Below are 19,628 nucleotides of genomic sequence, written 5' to 3'. Positions count from 1 at the left end.
CTCAGAAGCTTGAACCAATTTATGAACTAATCTGGGGTTTTGAGGCTACTTATATCTACATCATATCTCTTAGTCAGTCTCCTTTAGAATAAAGGTACTCTCCAGGATATCTCATGGTCTGGGAATAAATTATGTTTGGGATAGTCTTGCTGGTTTAATCTAAATTGTAGGTGTGGAGATAAGGTATAGCGTATTAAAGAATTTGGTCAGGTGTTTTGAAAATCTATTATACTACTATTATAATAAATCATTTTTGGTGAAGTTCTTTCTCTTTAACATCCATTCTTTTAAATACCATATGTAAAGGTCAACTACTTTTTCTACAGAGTAAGAGACAAAAGGAGTGAATGTATGTGTGTATGTGTACATATGTGTGATCACTGTGTTAAATCAGGCACTGGCAAACTATGGCCCATGGGACAAATATGGCCTGCCACCTGTGTTTGTAAATAAAGTTTTTTGGGATGTAGGACCACTCATTCATTTACATATTGTCTAAGGCTGTTTTTGTGCTACAATAGAGCAGAGGTTGTATAGCCCAAGGAGCCAAAAATATTTACTATTTAGTACTTTATAGAGAAAAATTTTGTTGACCCCTGTGCTGGACAACAGCATATAGAACAAGAAGTTAATAAGAAACGGCATATTAAGATAGAACCTTTCCTTTCTTAAAAAGATGCTATTAATCAAACCCAAACCAAATTAACGTGTATAAATTCAAAATGTAACAGAAAAAGAAAATGCTTTAAGACATACAATGATATTTCAAGTCTAACAATCTAAACTATGTAAGTTTATATGTAAAAGTATGCGTATATTTAAATTTATATATAAACTTCAAGTCCACTCATTATTTTGAATAGTATTTCATTTATGTGAATAATCAAATGAGCTTCTGATAGTACCTGTGAGAGTTTCCAAAGCTCTGCCAGGTGTGGTATTCTTCCATGAGATCAATGTGATCCAATGTAGAGTTATAGAAATCAGTATAAGGAATAAGGGGAGGGTGAGCCAAACTGTTTGCAGTATCTGTAAAGATAAATTCTAACATAATGATCTCTTCCAACATGTGCAAGATTCACTCTAACAGTAAGAACATTTTAATGTCCACCAGGTAGCCTTTATCTAGAAATTCCTATTTTAAGCAACTGTAGCTCCAAATGGAAAAGTTTTACAATTGTGGTCACAGTGCAGCATCAATTTGTTTTTTCAAAAAAAACTTGTGATGGTGATTACAACGGTACAGTAAAGGGAGTATGCAGATGGCGTCTACTCATACTATTCCCACATCAGTGTGTTTTCTCCTTGGGGTCCTTGTGGAAATCATGGAAGTTCTTATTTTCTTAGGAATCACTACTGAGCAGGACATGTGCAGTTCAGCCATAACACAGAATACTGCCCACATAAAGCGTTTTCATGGTTATTAATTTAACTGTGAACTCCATTATCAAAACAGAAGATAAAATAAATTACAACTCTACTTCTAAGGAATATTTTAAATGTAAGAATGCCTCTACAGTACTTTGAGATACTTATGGAAATATTTAACAAAAGAGAAGTAAAGATGATAGAATAAAACCTACTAAGTAGAGCCAACACTTTAGATGCTGATGGGATCCACCAGGAACACTTTGTTATAGGTGGAAATTCTTCAGGCTTTGCAGGAAACAGGCGTAAAGAAATAAATTGCAGCAATCTTTCTACCAATTGTTTGAACCTCTTCTGGGATAATCTGGTAAAGATTTTGAAATAATTCCAATCAAAATTCAAATTTTCTATTTTGGTAATATGTTTGTTAGATATTAAAATGCATTCTATATGCATAAACTTTTAGAACATTTTCCAAAATTCTATTTCTTAAATTGCCAAACATTTAAAAAGATAGAAAATCTTATTGGAATATTGTTTCTTAATTGAATAAGAAATAATAAAATTACTATAAAGTTTGTTATTAAACATTTCATTTTTAAGGCTTTCAACATTCAGTCAATCTTATTATTCATAGACACAGTATTTGCAAATTCACCTACTTGCTCTTTAATTTAATTGTAACCCCCAAATCAACAATTGCAGTGCTTTCACGGTCATTTGTGGACATGGAAAGAGTGGCAAAAAATTTGAGTTGCCTGATGTGCACATTCCCAGCTGAGGTCTAAAAAGGCAACACTCTCTTGTTGTAGCTGTCATATTGTAAACTAGTGGCCTTTATGCAGTCTTTATAGTGTCATGTTTTTCATATTTTTGTGCATTTTGTTAGTGATTTTTCCGTTTTAAAATGGCCCCCAAATATGTTAAAGTTCTGTATAGTCTTCCTAAGTACAAGAAGGATGTCCTATGCCCTACGGAAGATATGCTTCTGTTAGATAAAATTTGTCCAGATATGAGTTATAGTGCTATTGGCTATAGGTTCAATGTTTATAAATTAACAATTTATATTAAATAAATGTCTTTAAATAGAAATACAGATAAAGCAAGGTTATGTATTGATTGGTTGATGAAAATGTGACCTAAAGCTCACAGTAGCCTAACCTGTATTTTCTGTAGGAGCAATAAATAGTTTAGTATTCACTAATTCAGTGTGTGCAGAAATTTTACAGAATATAACTATTATGAATAATGAGAATAGACTGTATTTAAAATTAAAATTAATTTTGAAGATATTGTGCCTCTAACTTTTACCAATCATGGAGAAAAGTAATACAACTATAGTTCTATGAAAAAAGTATGGTACTTTTATAAATTAAAATTGATGACTAACCTGTTTTACAATGATGTTTTTAGGGAAAGAAATTTTTAGGGAAAGAAAGTAAATAATAGTGAAATTTATTGACATACAGATAGGAAATAAAAATACACAAATTAAAACAGCAATGACTGAGCAAATCCAGCCACCATCTTTGAGATACATGAAAAACCAATGATAGGAAGGTGCTGTATAAAAAGCAAAAGCAGTGGATAGGAATCTCAACAATAGCTTGCGTAAGCAAAATGGTTACTTACATTAAAAAGGCTTTTAATTATCCTCTATGTAGTACTAAAGCATATAATTACCTTTCGAAGCACTGTGAAGTATAAGTATCATTTCTAAACTTAAAATTATAAATTTATAAAGTTCTTAATATCATAGAATTATTTACTTTTTAAACCAGTGAACTAGGAAATGATGGTCAGCTTCCACTAAGGTAGCTATCTGTCGAAGCAAGTGAGCATAGATGACATATGTAGACGTGTTATTAAACTGCGGATTCTGAAAAAGATATTAAAGATAACTGTTAAAATTTTGTTAACATGTAAAAGGAAAGACACTAAGCTTAATGAGCTATGTGATAAATTCAGGAAACTAAATTTGAGATTACGAAATACGAAGTGAAATCCTTTAAAACAATAATCTAATTACTGAATTAATAGAGACTTAGATTCCGCTATTGTATAATGGAAACAGCATGTCATAGGCTTTGGAATTAAGGCAGACCTGGTTTTGCATACGTAGAACTTACTGCTGACTAATGTATAGCACTCACCTAAAAAGGTGAGCTTCATGTTGTCATTTCTAGCTTTTACTATCTCTACATATATATTTTCTTTTTTTTCTAGTTTTGCCTTTCTCCTCCTCCATATTTCCCCCCTTTATATCTCTCAACTACTTCTTGTCTATTTTTCCCTTTCCTTCTCACTTTTCTTTTTCCTCTCTTTCCTTTCCTCTATCCATACCCTGCATATTTCTTTTTGTTGGACCACAGTATGAACTAAATACTAAGTTGTATTTAGTATAATTTTTTCTTTAAATGAGATAATATACACAAACACCTTTTGTAAATTATAAACAATGACACAAATGTAGTAATGTTAGCTATGGCCATCAAATAATTCTTTCTTAAATAATAATAAAAATTAAAAATCACTTTTTATTTGTCAGGACCTTAACTTATTTTTCATATATTTGAATCTGTATCTCTCAAAAAGAAAAAGCTCATCTTTGCTTTAGCAACTATAAACAACCACTTTGATTTTTCCATTAGAATTCTAACTTAAGTATTTATTGAGGATACACAGAGAAGTCGTAAACCTACTATCTGGGAAATAAAAGAAAGTTTTAGAGCCTGTTAATACCAGTTAAATGAAAGAAGGATGATTGGAGGAGGAGGTACTTCCATTTTGTTTGTTCCTGTATACTAACTATAGCAGGAAGACAAGAAGTAGTTCAAATTTTAATCCTGGAGATAATTTAGCTTCCCATTATTTATTTGTGATAGCTTTAATTCTCAGGTTATGATTAATCTAAAAAGTATCAATAATGTTGCTCAAAATAATTCTTAATATTTGATATAACTTCATTTACACATGCATTGATTGAGCTCTAAATTAGACAGCTTCAGCTAAATTTTTTCTTTCTTACCTGTAAAAGTATAAAATATGCTCTGAGATCATCTTTTGATCGTGGGCTGAAAAAGAAGCATAATCAATTAGAGATGTTTAGTCTTACAGTATCTAATAAAAAATGATCGGTAAATGTTTGTGAGAATTGAGTTGATAAAACCCAGAAACTTCATTTAAGTTAGCATGTATTGTTATTGAGACAGTAAATATCCACAATATGTTGAGACTATAGGTTCCTCTGTGTTTACACTATGCTGGTTCTGAAGATACCTGAAAACTGAATTAGGCTGTAACATTTTATGAAGTAAATATGACCAACTCTGCAAACAGTTCAGAGTCTGAAAAATAACTAACAATTTTAGAATACTTATGTTTTTGTTTTAATAAAGGATGACTGATATCTCAAAAATATTTATGCATTGAAAAAAATATACTTGTGTTTATAGTTCTGTTTCTGAAGTGCAAATTGAGCCACACTTTAAATATACAGTATATTTCTAATTAAAAGAATCATATTTTGAATACCTGTGAAAAGTAACTAATTTTTGTTTTTTCCATGTTAATCTGGATTTTCACATTATCAAATTTGACCAAAGTTTTGTTATTCCAAAAGTTGATGATTGTTTCTTTCTCTCCCTCTCAAGATCTGCTGAACACTCACAAAAACCTATAAGTAATTTCTTGAATTAAAAATGTTCACCTATATAACCAGATGCAATTCATGATCCTCGATTGGATACTGGATTAAAAAACAAAACCCATACATTAAATAACACTCTGGAGACAACTTGGGAAATTTAAATGTAGACTGCATTTTAGAGAGTATTATTAAATGAATATTAAATTTGTTTGGTGTGATATGGTATTACGGTTATGCAGAAAAATGTTAGCAGGAAATACATCTGAAGTAATTAAGGGTGAAATGTCTTCCATTTACTTAAAAAAATTACACACACATGCAGAGGATGAGAAAGCAAAAGCAAATGGGCAAACGTTAATCACTGGTGAAGGGTGAATAAATTTTCATTTTTTAACATTTCAGCTAAATGTTGGGAAAAAAATGGTTTACCTCCAAGTATTTTTTTTTAATATCCTTTAAGAAAATAAAATGACCAAATAATTATTTACTTTTTTGGAATCATTAACAAAATAAATATGAAAACATAAATCATTGCCTAGATATACTGGATGACCTTTACAAATGTAAAGCCACATAATCTGAAATATAAATATGTGACATGCAGATTTTGATTTGAAATAAATATGTATACACATGTATATATAAAAATTTTAATCAGTACTATATCTTTGTGGAAGAATAATTGCAATTTAACAATGATTTATTGGGGCTCAAATTAAATCTAAACTATTTTTGTCTATAATCTACATAATTGTCAGACCATTTTTTTCAACAGGACTACTGTTTTGTTTTATAAATTATATTTGGAAATATTTTAAAATGTTCAAGCAATTCTTAAATATTAAAGTCCTGCTTTTTTCCATTTTTTAGCTGTACCATTACAATTTCCAATTTTCTATCTTATGCACTAGTATTTCAGTACAGTATACAGTTCTTGGTATAGAAATTATGGTTAAGATCACAGGTTCTTTTGCCACACTGCCTGGGTTCTAGTCCTGACTTAGACATTTACTGGAATATCTACAGGCATTTGAGAAAACTAATTTAGAGACACTAAGTCTCCATTTACTAAGTCTCTAAATTAGTTTTCTCAAATGTAAAAGGCAAATAATCATATTACCTATTTCATAGGATTATAGTTACAGATTTAATGAGAAATACATGTAAAATTGATAAAAAGGTGCCTAGCCCATAATAGTCAATAGACTAGACCTTGTTATGATAAATTCAAAATACAACAAAATTTTTCAATAAAGACCACATGCTCCTTTGATACATAAGTCAAATCAAATTATTTTAATTTCCCTTGGGCACACTTTTGAAGAGCAGAGGTTAGAAAGCTTTGTGGGTTTATCTTGTAAAGGGAACTGAGATCCTAGTAGTTACAGACCACTCAACTTTCTCATTCTCTTAAGTCTCTTTACACCAAATTTTTCTCTTTATTTTTAATGAAGTATTATGTGTTCAACCAGAAATATAAAATCAAAAGAAAATGCAAATTTATTATTGGAATGATAAATTGGGAAAAATATTTTTTAAGTTAAAAATCACATGAAAATATACATTACGATTTCAATTGTTTTAAAAAGATGATTAGATACATCAAAATTACAACTAAATTACAGAACTACCATCATTGAGAACTGCCTGAAGTTTAGCTGAACAGAAGTCATATAACTAAGGATATACAGAAGAAGCCACATTGAGACTGTATGTCAACTATAATTAAGTAAAAATTTATTAAAAAAATACGACTAGACAAAAACTGCAAAATGTTAACTTTTTTAATACTATTATGGCTTCTTAAAATTTTCTATACTCTGAATTTCTTTTAAAATCAGAACAATGTTGTTAAAATATATAGGGTATGTTCAACATTATATTTAAGAATTCTAGTTCGATAATATTTTTAAATTGGGCTTAACATAAACATTTGAATTATAATTTAATGATACTGATTTGGCCTTACTAGAAGCTATTATTTAAATTACAATGCTAATATACTTTTTAATATATAATTTAAATCATATCTACTTTTAAAAGTACATTTTTGTGTGTCCTACATATTCACGGTTCAAAACATTATCAGTTACATTGCCTATCGTTCCTTATATGATTCAATATTTAGTTCCAAGAAAAAAAATTTCAGTAGCTAAATTTATACTTTCTTTTATTAGAAACAAACAAACAAACAAAAAACACTTGCTCTGGCTATCAGGAAGTCCAAGGCTAAATTTAATGCCCATATTATTTCATCTTAGGTTACTGACGTAACTACCCATGCTATATTTGTATAGCACATATATCTGTACACAACAAATTTTATGTACAATTTTAAAGGATTCAGAGAGCCTCTGAAGCCCATCAATGGATCCCCCCTGATGTCACAAATCTCAAGTTAAAAAGCTTTGTTAGAAATGGTTAGTAACTTCTTTCTCATCTGTTTTTATTACAACAACTAAAGTCTATTCTGAGAGTAAAATACATACATATATATTAAAGATATATGGGAAGTGTAAATTAACCATTTATATCAACTAACTATATATTAGTTACAATTACCCTTTCCATTCTCGTAACAGGCTGTTAATGATTCCCTTTAATACTGTCTTCTGAATGTCTTGAGGCTGTAGGCAAAAGAAAATCATAAGTTAATTAGGATTAGCTACTCAGATGACTTTTAAAATATTGTTTATCCCTTCACCTATTGAAGACATCTGGGTCACTTTCAATTTGTGGCAGTTTTGAGTAAGGCTGCTATGAAATTTGTGTACCGGCTTTTGTGTGGACATGTTTTCAGATCATTTGGGTAGGACTGCTGGCTCATACTGCAAACTTGTGTTTAACTTTGTAAGAAAATAAAAATACAACTTTTCAAAATTTTATGGGATATAGCAAAAGCAGTACTTAAAAGGAAGAATAGCAGCGAATGACTATACTAGACAAAAAAGAAAGATCTCAAATCAATAGTTTAAGCTTTCAACTTAGGAAATTAAAACAAAATAGCAAATAAAATCCAAAGTAAGCAGAGGAAAAAATATAATAAAAGAGCAGAAATCAACAAAATTGAAAAGAGGGAATTAACAGAGAAAATCAATGAAACCAAATGCTGGTTTTTAGAAAAGATCAATTAAGTTGATAAACCTCTAGCCAGGTTAACCAACAAAGGAAGAGAAAAAACACTAATTACTAATATCAAAAATGAAAGGGGGATCATGAGTACTGATCCCATGGTCATCAAAAGGATAACAAAGAACTATTATGAACAGCTCTATGCCCACAATTTGAAAACCTAGATAAAATGGACTAATACTTGGGGAGATACACTCTCCCAAAACTCACACAAATAGATAATTTGAATAGGCTTATATCTATTAAAGAAACTGAATCTATAATAATAGCCTACCAAAGCACATGCACCAACCAGGCCTAGAAGATTTTACTGGTGAATTCTACTGAAAATTTAAGAAAGGATGGATACTAATTCTTTACAATTTCTTCCAAAAAATAGAAGCAGAGAGAATTTCCTAACTCATTCTGAGGTCAGCATTATCCTAATACCAAACCAAGGATATTACAAGAAAAAGAAATTACAGATGGATATCTTTCCTGAACACAAATGTAAAAATCTTCAATAAAGTAATAACAAATCGAATCCAACAATTTATAAAAAGAATTGTATACCATGACCAAGTGGAATTTATTCCAGGTATGCAAAGCTGGCTCAACATTTGAAAATCAATTAATGTAATTCTTCATATCAACAGGCTAAAGAAGAAAAACCATATGATCATATCAACAGATACAAAAGCATTTGACAAAATCTAACACCCATTCAAGACAAAACAAACAAACAAACAAACAAACAAACAAACAAACAAAAACATCTCAACCTAGGAAGAGGGGAATTTCTTCAACTTGATAATGAACATCCACAAAAAACACACAGCCAACATCATTTTAATGATGAAAAACTAGATGTTCCAGGTTCATCTTCTACTTTTCCCTGTCTCAGTCTTGGCATTAGCCATTTCTTTAGGGAGCTCCGATTCCTTTTTAGTGAGGTATGGCATTTAGTAACTATGTGTGCTAAAGTGTTCATTACTACTGAATGTTATTGCTTGGAGGCCCTTTCAGTGAACAGGGTTAGGAAACACACACACACACACACACACACGCGCGCGCACGCGCATCCATATCTATTAAAATCTGAGTTCATTATGATGCCTTAATACTAAAAAGTAAGAAAAATTGAAGATTTGTTTACAGATTTTAAAAAAATCTTTAGAGTGAAAATGTTTAATGTACTATGTATATAAGTTACTTGGCTTAGTTTTTTTTTTTTTTCTTTTTAAAAATGTTATTAGTTTCAAGTATAATTGACTTAGTTTTTTTTTAAATTATGGTTATGGTATTCATTCGAAATATAGGTAGGTTGTTTTCTTCTGTTTCTATTATAAGAGAGTTCTTCCAGCACATTGTAGATTTTTAATTCTTTAGTGTCTATAAAACATTAACATCATTCCAAGTCAGAAGTCAGAGATGTGTCCTAGGAGTGGAACTTTTGAGGCTCAGTGTATGCATGTGCTTAGTGTTAGTAATAATACCAGGTAGTTTTGCAGAGTAGTTGTGCTGGCTTATACTTACTTAATCAAGCTCTGGAAGGTTTAACAGCTCCATAGTATTACAATTCTTGGTAAGGTACTTAAATTTATTTTTACTAATTTTGAATGGATATGTAATGCTATCTCCATTTCTCTGATGACAAATATTATTAAGTACCCTTTCATATATTTAATGGTGAAGTACTGAAATTAGGAATAAGCAAAGACGTCTGCTATTATTTACTTTATTCAAAACTGTACAAGAGATTTTAGCCGGTGAAATAAGACAAATATAACTATATATATATATACATACATACCTAACATACATACGTAAAAGGATTAGATAGAAAACTCTCACTTATTCATAAATGACATGATTGTCTATACGGAAAATCCAAATAAATCTGATGTGCTATTAGAATGAATGAATTTAGCAAGGTAAATAAAGATAAAATATATGAAAGTATTTCCATATATTAATAACAATTAGAAAATGAAATTATGATAACATAAAAAAAATGAAGTGCCTAAAAACAAGTGTAACAAGACATGTGTCAGATCTTTACCCAGAAAACTACAAAGCATGACCAAGAGAATTAAAGATCTAAGTAATTGGAGGGATAGTCCATGCTCATGGATTGAAAGGGTGTCAATTCTTCACAAACTGACCTATAGCATAGTTCCTGTATCAGGAGCATCTACATATCCTGGGAACTTGCTGGAAACAGTAATTCTTGTGCACTACCCCAGGCCTAGTGAATCTGAGACTGTATTTTAAGAAGCCCTTCCTGTGATTTTGATACATGCTAAAGTTTGAGAACCACTCAGTAGATTCAGTGCAATGTCAATACAATCAAATAATTTAACTTCCTTTTGCTGAGAAAGTGAAGCATAATTTTACTTTAGCAAGCCTTCCTAAACAAGAACTGGACATAAATGTATTTTCTGCTTAATTCTCATTTAGTTAAAAAAATAAAAGCAATCTAACTTTCTTAGAATTCCAACTAAATTTACTATAAAATTATATCAGGGTTTTTAATATAATTGTTACAAAATGATTTTTATAGTATTTGTGTGATTTTTACAATATCTGTGTAGCTGCTTTTGAAATACAGAAGAGACAAAGAATTATACTATCTGCATTTGTTCATAAATAGTACTTACAGTATTAAGTAAGGCATCATATACAGCATTCACAAATTTAGCATTAATCCCAGAATCTTCAATGGTATTAAATGAGGTGGTGGCATCTTTCTGCAAATTCAGTTAAAGAATTAAGTGTATATGATATTTTAAGGACTGTTTTTAGTAATATTTGAACCGTATCTGTTCCTTCATAATTTCTAATATTTTTCAGTATGATGATAAAAAAAAAGAACTTTTGGAGAAAAATTGCTAAAAATAAAAATAAATGCAGAAGAATTACCTTAATAACATTCTTTCGAAAACTGAAAAACTAGAGTCAGACATTAACATTTAGTACAAATAAAAATAATCTTAAGATATCACTTCAATATTTATTTCTGATACATATAATTTCAGAAGTTAATACATATATATTTTTAAACAGTTGCTTAAGTCAATGTTGGGTAAAAGAAAAAGAGGTAAATTTGTATCTTTTTAATGAAAATTTAAAACTAAAAGTGAAAAATGGGTTTTATGTATTATTACCTTAAATGCAGCATTTAGTTCTGGGAAAGAATCAAATGTTGTTAGATAAAAATCATATACTGCTTTCCAATCTCCTGATGACTTAACTTTTTCTACATCTTCCCTAAAATGAAAACATACATTAAGTATAATAGAAAGCAATATTATTCCAATAAAATAGCATTACTTCTTTACAAATAAATGTCACCGAATATGCGATTTGAAATACTGAAGCCGAATACAGAAATATGTTTTGATTAATGTAAATATAGTTTATAGATTTATAATTCTTAATTAGATTAAAATATTAATCCAGCTTCAACTTTCCTATTTATTTGCTTTTTTTTAAAAGTTCATTCTTGATATGCTCCTTACAATTAACACTCTCTTTCAGTTTACAGCCAAACTTGAGATTTTGTTTACATTCTCTGCCTCTACTTTCTCATTATCCCTTAGTCCTTCAAATATTTGGATTCTTGTTTAGTAGTGACATAGCTTTTATAGTTCATATGTCACATAGTAGATTAAAAAAAGGAAATATTCTATTATCACCACCTTTATCGCCTACTTTGCCTGTTTCAATTCATATTAATTTTTTTTTTTTTTTTTTTTTTTTTTTGCTGCAACATTACCTGTTATTTATACATTTGTTTTCACCTTCAATTTGAGACATCTAGTCTTTTGTGTGTTCACTCTTGGCCAATTCCTCATGACCCACAAGTGCAATATCTCACACAAAAATATTTAAATTATGTAAAGTACTGACATGCAGATGACTACATGTCTACATATAATTGTGAGCTGAAACTTACTGAAAGTCTTTCATAGTTTTGGGCTGGATAGGAAGGACAGGTTCTGGAAGAAGTGGGGCTTTCATTTCAGATGATAATGCATCTGTAGAGACACGCTGTTTTTGTCTAACATCAAGACAAACTGGTGGTAGGTCTCTCACTGTGAAGTATAAAAAAACATTGAGTGTGATTAATCATAACATTTTTCCAAGTTATAAAAGTCTAGGCTCATTCAAAATGAACAGAAAACAAATGAATTATTTTGTATTGTGAAGGGTGCTTATGGGACTTTTCCCCTCATGCCCAACTTCACCCACAACTGATATTAGGCTGTATCTTACATTTAAAGTTACCTATATATGTAATATAGAATTTCTTTCCCCTGCTCTTTCCCCAAAAGTTGTCTTTCAGAAAATATTTCAGTTAAGATTCAATATTATTAATGTTTATTATCTCTTTGAATATATGCGAATCATTTATTTGCATTCTCAGAAATTCTTTATTGGAGTTTTAGTACTTTCTTATCAATTTGAATGAAATTTTTATGTATTTTTGTCATAAATATTTGCCAGTTCATTGTCTTTTTATTGTATTTTATAACCTTTTCATTGTAAAATAAAATGAACACACAAAAATCTCATAAAACAAATGCATGGCTTAATGAATTATAAGGCAAACACCTTTGAAACCACTAACTAGAGTGTCACCAGCCTCTGATGCTCTGACTACCCATATGTTAGACTCTACCTATTTCAATTTTAGTCAGTTTCCTCAAATTCTTTTTATCATTCATTTCTTTTTAAATTTTAAACTTTTCCTTTTTCATCTTCTGATTTTCTCAAGGCAAAATGATATGTTTGTTACTTTTGTTTCTATTAAATTTTTTTTACGTATTTCTAATTCCTTTATAGTCACCTCATTTGTTTTTACAATTCTGATTTGTTCTTCCAAGTGTCATTTCATTTTCTTAATGAATTTCAGCTCATCTTGAGATAGGATTTCATCTATTTTTGTGGGTACATGTTTCTGATGTGCTTTCATTATTTGAGTAGCAGTTATTCTTTTTTATTACAATGAAATTTTGTAACTGAAAATTACAAAATTATAAAATTTGATTGTTTCTTTTCTATTGTCAATATTATTTGAAATGAATTTTCCCAAACTTTAGAAGGCGCACCTCCCTTTTTTTTTTGTTTTTATGTGAGACTCAGATATATGATAGCTTGTTTTCTGAGATTTATTCAGGTATCCTCTTTCCTTAATCTTACTGTCCCAGTGCTGCTCCAATTAATCAAATTTAATCTTAATATGGGCCCCTGACCAGGAAGGGAGCCCTAGTCAGTCAGTTTTGAGAATTCACAGGGGCTCTCTATTCAGTTCAGATCTGATCACAGGCCTTCTGCATTAATCTGTGTTTAGAAAGACACCTCCCAGTTTCAACCTTTGTTCTCAGACTGGCCACCTGAGCTCTCCAATGAGTACCTGTTGCTTATTTTGAAGCTCTCCAGTTCTCAGCTCCATCAACAGCCTGGATGCTCCCTTCTGCTTACACCTGCCCAGAGGCTAACACCATGGAGAACTTAAGGTTTGGGGGATTTTTCCTGCTTATCGTTTTAGACTATTTATATTTGGGCTTAAGTCTGTCGTTTTATTTGTTGTTTCTATTTGTTTTCTCATTTTTCCTGCCTTCCTCTGGGTTCCTTGAACATTTTTTAGAATTCTATTTTGATTTATCTGCAGTGTTTCTGAAAAGTTGTTCCAAATGTTACATTACACGCATAACTTATCATAGTCTTACCAGTTGAAGTCATGTCCCCTTTTATATCTCTTTACCCTTCTCTGCTTATAGTTATCTTAAGTATTTTCTTAGAACAGTACCAGTGTTATGTTGTTTCCGTCAACTATAATTTAGAAAACACAAAATAGGAAAGTTTATTGTATTTATCTATTTTTTGATTATCATGTTTTTTTCTTTTTTGATGTTTCAAGTTTCCTTTTATTTCCTTTCTGTTTAGAGAACCTCCTAATGCATTCTTCTCCAGTACAGTAGGTCTACTAGTAACGAATTCTCTAGAGATTAGTTTTTTTCATCTGAGAATGTCTTGATTTCCTCTCCATGTCTGAAAAATATTTTTGTCAGGTATAGGATTCTGGGTTGGCAGTTCTTTCAGCCAGTTCCTTCTGGCCTTCATGGTTACTGATGATAAATCTGCTATTATTTGAATGGCTTTTCCCTTACATAGGTTAGGTATCATGTTTCTCTGGCTGCTGTTCAACATTTTTTTTTTTCATCTTTAGTTTTCAGAGATTTAATTATGGTATGTCCTGATGTGGATTTCTTTGGTTTTATCCTGTATGGAGTTTGCTCAGTGTCTTGAGCCTATAGGTTTATGTCTCTTGGACAAATGTAGGAAGTTTTCAGTCATTTCTTTTGAGTATTTTTTCAGCCTACCTTCTTTTTCTTCACCTTCTAAGACTCCAATGAAAAGAATGTAACATCTTTTGTTATAGTTCCACAGGTTTCTGAATGGTTCATTTTTTTCTACTGCTCAGATAGGGTAATTTCTATTGTTTTAAATTCCAGCTCATTAATTCCCATCCTATCCATTCTGTTGTTGAGCCCATTCACTAAGCATTTTACTTTGGTTATATTTTCTTAAGTATTAATACTTCCAAACCAATAGATTAGTATTTTATAGATTGTGAATTGTACAATAATGGAATGTACATATATAGAATTTCAATTTCCTCTCAAGTAATCAGGAGATATTCTCAACAAAGCAAACACAGCTATGTCAACCAGCACAGCAGCAACATAACTATAAGGTCTTCCGTCCTTTCTTATCCATTCTCCCAATCAAGCAGCTATCCTTGAGCCTATCACTGACTTCAGTAGACTAAGATTTATTTCATTAGTGTTAGGGTATATTTTAAAGTAAACTTTCACATTAGAAGATACTACAGAGATGTCAATTTTTTATACTCGACATCAGTGGTTTTCAAAATTTTGTATTAGAATTTCCTGGAGAGCTTGTTAAAATGCAAGTTATTAGGCCCTCTCAAAAGTTTGTGATTCAGTAGATCTGGGGTGGGGCCCCTCAATTTGCATTTCTAACATGTTCCCAGATGCTGCTGATGCTGCTAATCTGGGGATCATACTAAGAAATACTGTTCATCGGTTTTAGGAGAGAGCAATGATGCCAACAATAGAAAACATTACTGAATTTCTTTAATTCAGTTCTAAAATTGATTTTTATTACCTTTTATTAAATATGGAAATACTCAATTCCTAGTAATGTGTACTGTAAGCACAAATTGGACAGAGGTTCTATTTATTAGCAAGTAAAATTAGATATCTCAACAAATGACTTATGAATTATGTTCGGAAATCTTTATTAATGGGAAAGAAACAGACGATAGTCTCCTCTTTCCAACATCAGTCTTGTTACTATTATCTTTTGAGGTTCCTCTACAGTTTCTCTTCCTCTTCACCAGGCTTACCCTTTCCTATCTCTTCCCACACACCCTTCCCAACCTGGCTATAAACACCCACTATTAGATACAGATTCATTCAAATATAAATTAACTTATTCACTCACAGAGCATATACCCACATTTTTATACCCACTCATTTTTATTAATACCATGCTGAGGTAGGATAAAAGTGAAATGTAATTAGGAAGAGAACTAGATTTCAGCGAAGTCTGAGTCTGACGATATTCTTATATGAGAAAAATAGTAATGCCAAGGCCAAGAGGTTTATAGGATGAGGTTAGAACCAGAGACCCAGATGGGATTTATTTTTAGTTCAGACGGTAACTTGGAATGAAGAGTAACGCAAAATGTTAACGTACTATGTTAATGGAACTTGAGTTAGAAAGAAAGGCAGAATCCTTTGCTCACATTAGTGAATGAAAGCCAAACTACAGGATGTGACATTCTGGTATTAAGAAAGGAAGAATAACAGCTCACAGCTGCTGCCATGTTCCTGAATATCAAGGCATTGTTTCTAGACAGGCTTTCAGCCTGTTCTCACAGATGGTTATTAAAATCTAATTCAAAAGAGAAAATCAATAACTGTGGTGATGAGAGATTAATTAAATCTCAAACTGATATTATAAATATAACAGGCTAATTTTTGTTCTATCATATGCAGCTTTTTCTGCAATATAGAATATTTTAATACACTGAAAAAAAGCCAAAAAATATTTATCAGTGAAAACCTGTCATTTAGGTTTCATTCAGCCAATACTTGGGAACACTCTGTGCTAAAATAAGCAGCAATCATTTCCCCTTTCTTTTAATAAAGTGTTGCCAATTTTAGCCGGTTGCTTAGAAACATTAGGGAAAACACTTGAAGCCACTGCAAGAAGAGTAAGAGTTATGGTACTGGCTGGCAGTATATTTTAAAAAATGTAAAGATCATAATACGACTATGTATAAGGGTGAGATTATTAGGCAAATTTTGCTAGCTCATTATTTTTAAGATGCTATCACAGGCTGACTGGTTGAAAACTAGTAATATGTAGATTTCCGTAACTGTAGCCACAAAAATAACGAAGACTGACATTTTAAATTGGCCACATGATTAGGAGACTGATGAATGTTCCTGGCCAGCCAGCAGGGATAACACAGCATCAGTGGTAAACGAGTCTCTCTGTAGGTTGGGTGTTCAGTATGAGGAATCTAGGCCTCTCTTTCTTATCCCACTCCTGCAGGAGAGGAAATGCTGATATAAAAGGTTTGTTGCTGGTGATGCACTGGTGCAAAATGCTATACCTTAAATTTCATCTCAAATAATTTGTAGTTAAATAAGTAATAAATAATGGGAAAGGACCAGCCATGGAAGTAAGGGACTAGGTCCTACTGCTGCTACTAACTTTCATAACCTTAGACAAGTCATCGAAACTCCGTAGGCCTCAGTTTTGACATTATAAAATGAGAGAGATGGCTAACTCAGTCAATTGTTCCCAAGGTTCCAGAGAATTTAAAGGGTCCCTTCCGGGAATGGTGCTGTGTGGATTTGTTTACTCAGAGCAACAGAGTTTTTCTCTGCTTAATGTGGTGACGCTCTAAGAAAAATTTTGTTTTTCAAAAAGCGTTTTACTATAAAGACAAAAAATAATAAAATTAGGTTTGAAAACCACTGGTTTAATAATTTCTAACTTTCTATCATCTCTACAACTGATTTTAGCTACAACTTCCTGCCCTACAACAGGGTATAAGAAAAAGTTCTGAAGAGTCCAAGACCTGATTCTCTTTCTGAAAGTGCATTTTACTTCTATATGATGTGATGGTTTTAAAATATGTCCATAAATTCTTTGATATTCGTCTCATCAAAAGATGGAGTCTAATTCTTCTCCTTTTGAATGTGGGCCAGACATAGTAGCTTCCTGTTAAAAAAAAAAAGGTAGCAGAAGTGATGCTACATGACGAGGTTACAAAGGGCAATAAAATTTCTTATTGGCTGTTTCTTTTCCGATGCTTGCTCTTCCAATCACCATGATGTGAGGAAGCCAAGCAGCCAATGAAAAGGCTAGGTGTGTTTCAGCTAAAGCCCAACTAACGTCCAAGCCTATACCAGCATGTGAGTGCATAAGCGTTTCAAGCAATTTCCACATGGAAGACAGAAACCAAAACAAATAGACAAATGTAACTTGAAAGAATGAGAAATCATGCAAGGAAAAAAAAAGTATCACTAATTTATTCAGAAATATAAAAGATAGGACAACCAGGAAATAAGAGGGTGCTCTAAAAAAGAAATATTCAGAGGGAAAAAATTCTTATTAATTAAAAGCATAATAGCAGAAATAAAATACTAGAAGGGTTTTGAAGAAACTCTTTAAAAAATGGAGCAAAAGGATAAGAAATGGAAAATAGAAGCGAAAAAAAAAAAAACTAGAAGTTCGGAAAGTCTGGCTTTTGAATAATAAGAGATCCAGAAGGAAAAAGTGGAAAAGTAGATGGGAAGAAATCATGAATACAAAATTTCTAGAAAATTCCTATCAAATACATAGCACAGGAATGAAAATAGACCCATACCAAGGTATAGCACTGTGCAATTTCAGAACCCCAAGACAAAGAGCTAGTTCTGCAAGCTTCTAGAAAGCGAGGCGAGAGAGAGAGAGAGAGAGAGAATTATATATTATATAAAGGACCAGGATCATAATGGCCTAAGATGAGAAATGTACTCTGCACAAACTAGAACAGAGTAGCCTAAGAGTAATTCAGATGTCTGTTATCACGAAGATACTACCATTGTACTCATCTTTTTAAACTGAACATAGAATGATTAGGTGAGCCCAGATTGTTATCTTTACTTTGGCTTGTCTAGAAAGTGGGCAACGAAGTCCCTGCTTTCCATTTTTAGCTCTGCTATCTGAATTAGCTGAGGATAACTCAGTTCACTTTACTGCTTTAACCTAGGAGAGGCCATATTTTTGCCAGATTTCTGATACATAGTTCAAATGACAGCTCTGTTAGATGTCCCAATAGTTGTCCTTTGATTCCCAGGACTCACTCATGACCTTGCCCACTGACTTCCCTGGAGTACGCAGTCTTGGGGAAACTGGAGCCTGATTTGATTCAGAGACTCTGTTCAGATTATCATCTCCTGGGAATCTTCACCTAACAGTGACAACATCGTACCTCATTCATCCAGGTTTGTGCATGCTATTCACGTTTTCAAAACTGAGCAGTATTTGTTCATGGAAGTGTACAAAGTAACAAAACTATTTTTTTAGTAAGTTAAATTTATTGGGGTGACATTGGTTAGTAACATAAGTTTCAAGTGTACAATTCTGTAATACATAATCTCTATATTGGATTGTGTGCTCATTACCCAAAGTTTCCTTCTGTCACCATATATTTGACCCCTTTTACCCTCTTCATCCTTCCCCCACCCATTCTCCTTCTGGTAAAAAAAAAACAAACAAACAAACAAACAAAAAAAACCTATTTTTTAAAAATCAAGGGAATAGTTACCTCTGGACAGAAAGGCAGGGCAGTGATATTGGGGTGGGCTTACTGGAGCTGGCAATGCTCTTTTTCTTACTTTGAGTGGTAAATTCCTGAGTTTTCATTTTATTATTATTGTTAAAACCATATACAAATGTTGTTTTCATTCTTCCATATGTGTGTCATGTTTCAAATTTTTAAAAATTTGTATATCCAGTTACTCATGGGTTAAGACTAATGGAAAATCCTGCCCCATTTCAACTCCTTCCCCCACAACCTAGCTGCTCAGCTCACATTTACTGAATTTCATAAGGCATGGAACTGAGTACTTTTAAATGCTATTTTTCATTTATCCTTACAATCTTATGAGGTAGCTTCTTATCTTATTTTACAGATGGGAAAACAAGCACAGAGAGGTTAAATAACTCTTCCAGAATCACACAGCTGGGAAGTTACAGAGCCAGATTCAAACTTGCCCGTGTAAATTACAAAGCCCATGTTATTTCCACTATTGAATAATGTGAAACCTTCTACCACGTAGAAAAACAAAACTGAATCCTAAATTTACATGGAAGTAGGAGCTAGTACATTATGAAATGTTAAAAC

General features: G+C 31.7%; 1 protein-coding gene across 1 annotated transcript in view; it reads right to left on the bottom strand.

Annotated features, from left to right (window-relative positions):
- The window catches only part of HECTD2 (HECT domain E3 ubiquitin protein ligase 2), a 58,993-nt gene that overhangs the window by 20,266 nt on the left and 19,099 nt on the right, over positions 1–19,628 (bottom strand). The window contains exons 3-10 of the mRNA XM_016151281.2: positions 12,087–12,225; positions 11,296–11,398; positions 10,789–10,878; positions 7,580–7,644; positions 4,397–4,442; positions 3,138–3,247; positions 1,584–1,732; positions 906–1,029 (exon numbers count right to left, since the gene is read on the bottom strand). Of these exons, the coding sequence (XP_016006767.2) occupies positions 906–1,029; positions 1,584–1,732; positions 3,138–3,247; positions 4,397–4,442; positions 7,580–7,644; positions 10,789–10,878; positions 11,296–11,398; positions 12,087–12,225 (826 nt within the window). The remainder of the gene's footprint in view (positions 1–905; positions 1,030–1,583; positions 1,733–3,137; positions 3,248–4,396; positions 4,443–7,579; positions 7,645–10,788; positions 10,879–11,295; positions 11,399–12,086; positions 12,226–19,628) is intronic.

This window comes from Rousettus aegyptiacus, unplaced genomic scaffold (genome assembly GCF_014176215.1).
Source record: "Rousettus aegyptiacus isolate mRouAeg1 unplaced genomic scaffold, mRouAeg1.p scaffold_m13_p_6, whole genome shotgun sequence".
Lineage (NCBI taxonomy): Eukaryota > Metazoa > Chordata > Mammalia > Chiroptera > Pteropodidae > Rousettus > Rousettus aegyptiacus.
The sequence above is the reverse complement of the archived record's forward strand: the minus strand, read 5'-3'. Positions and strand labels throughout refer to the sequence as shown.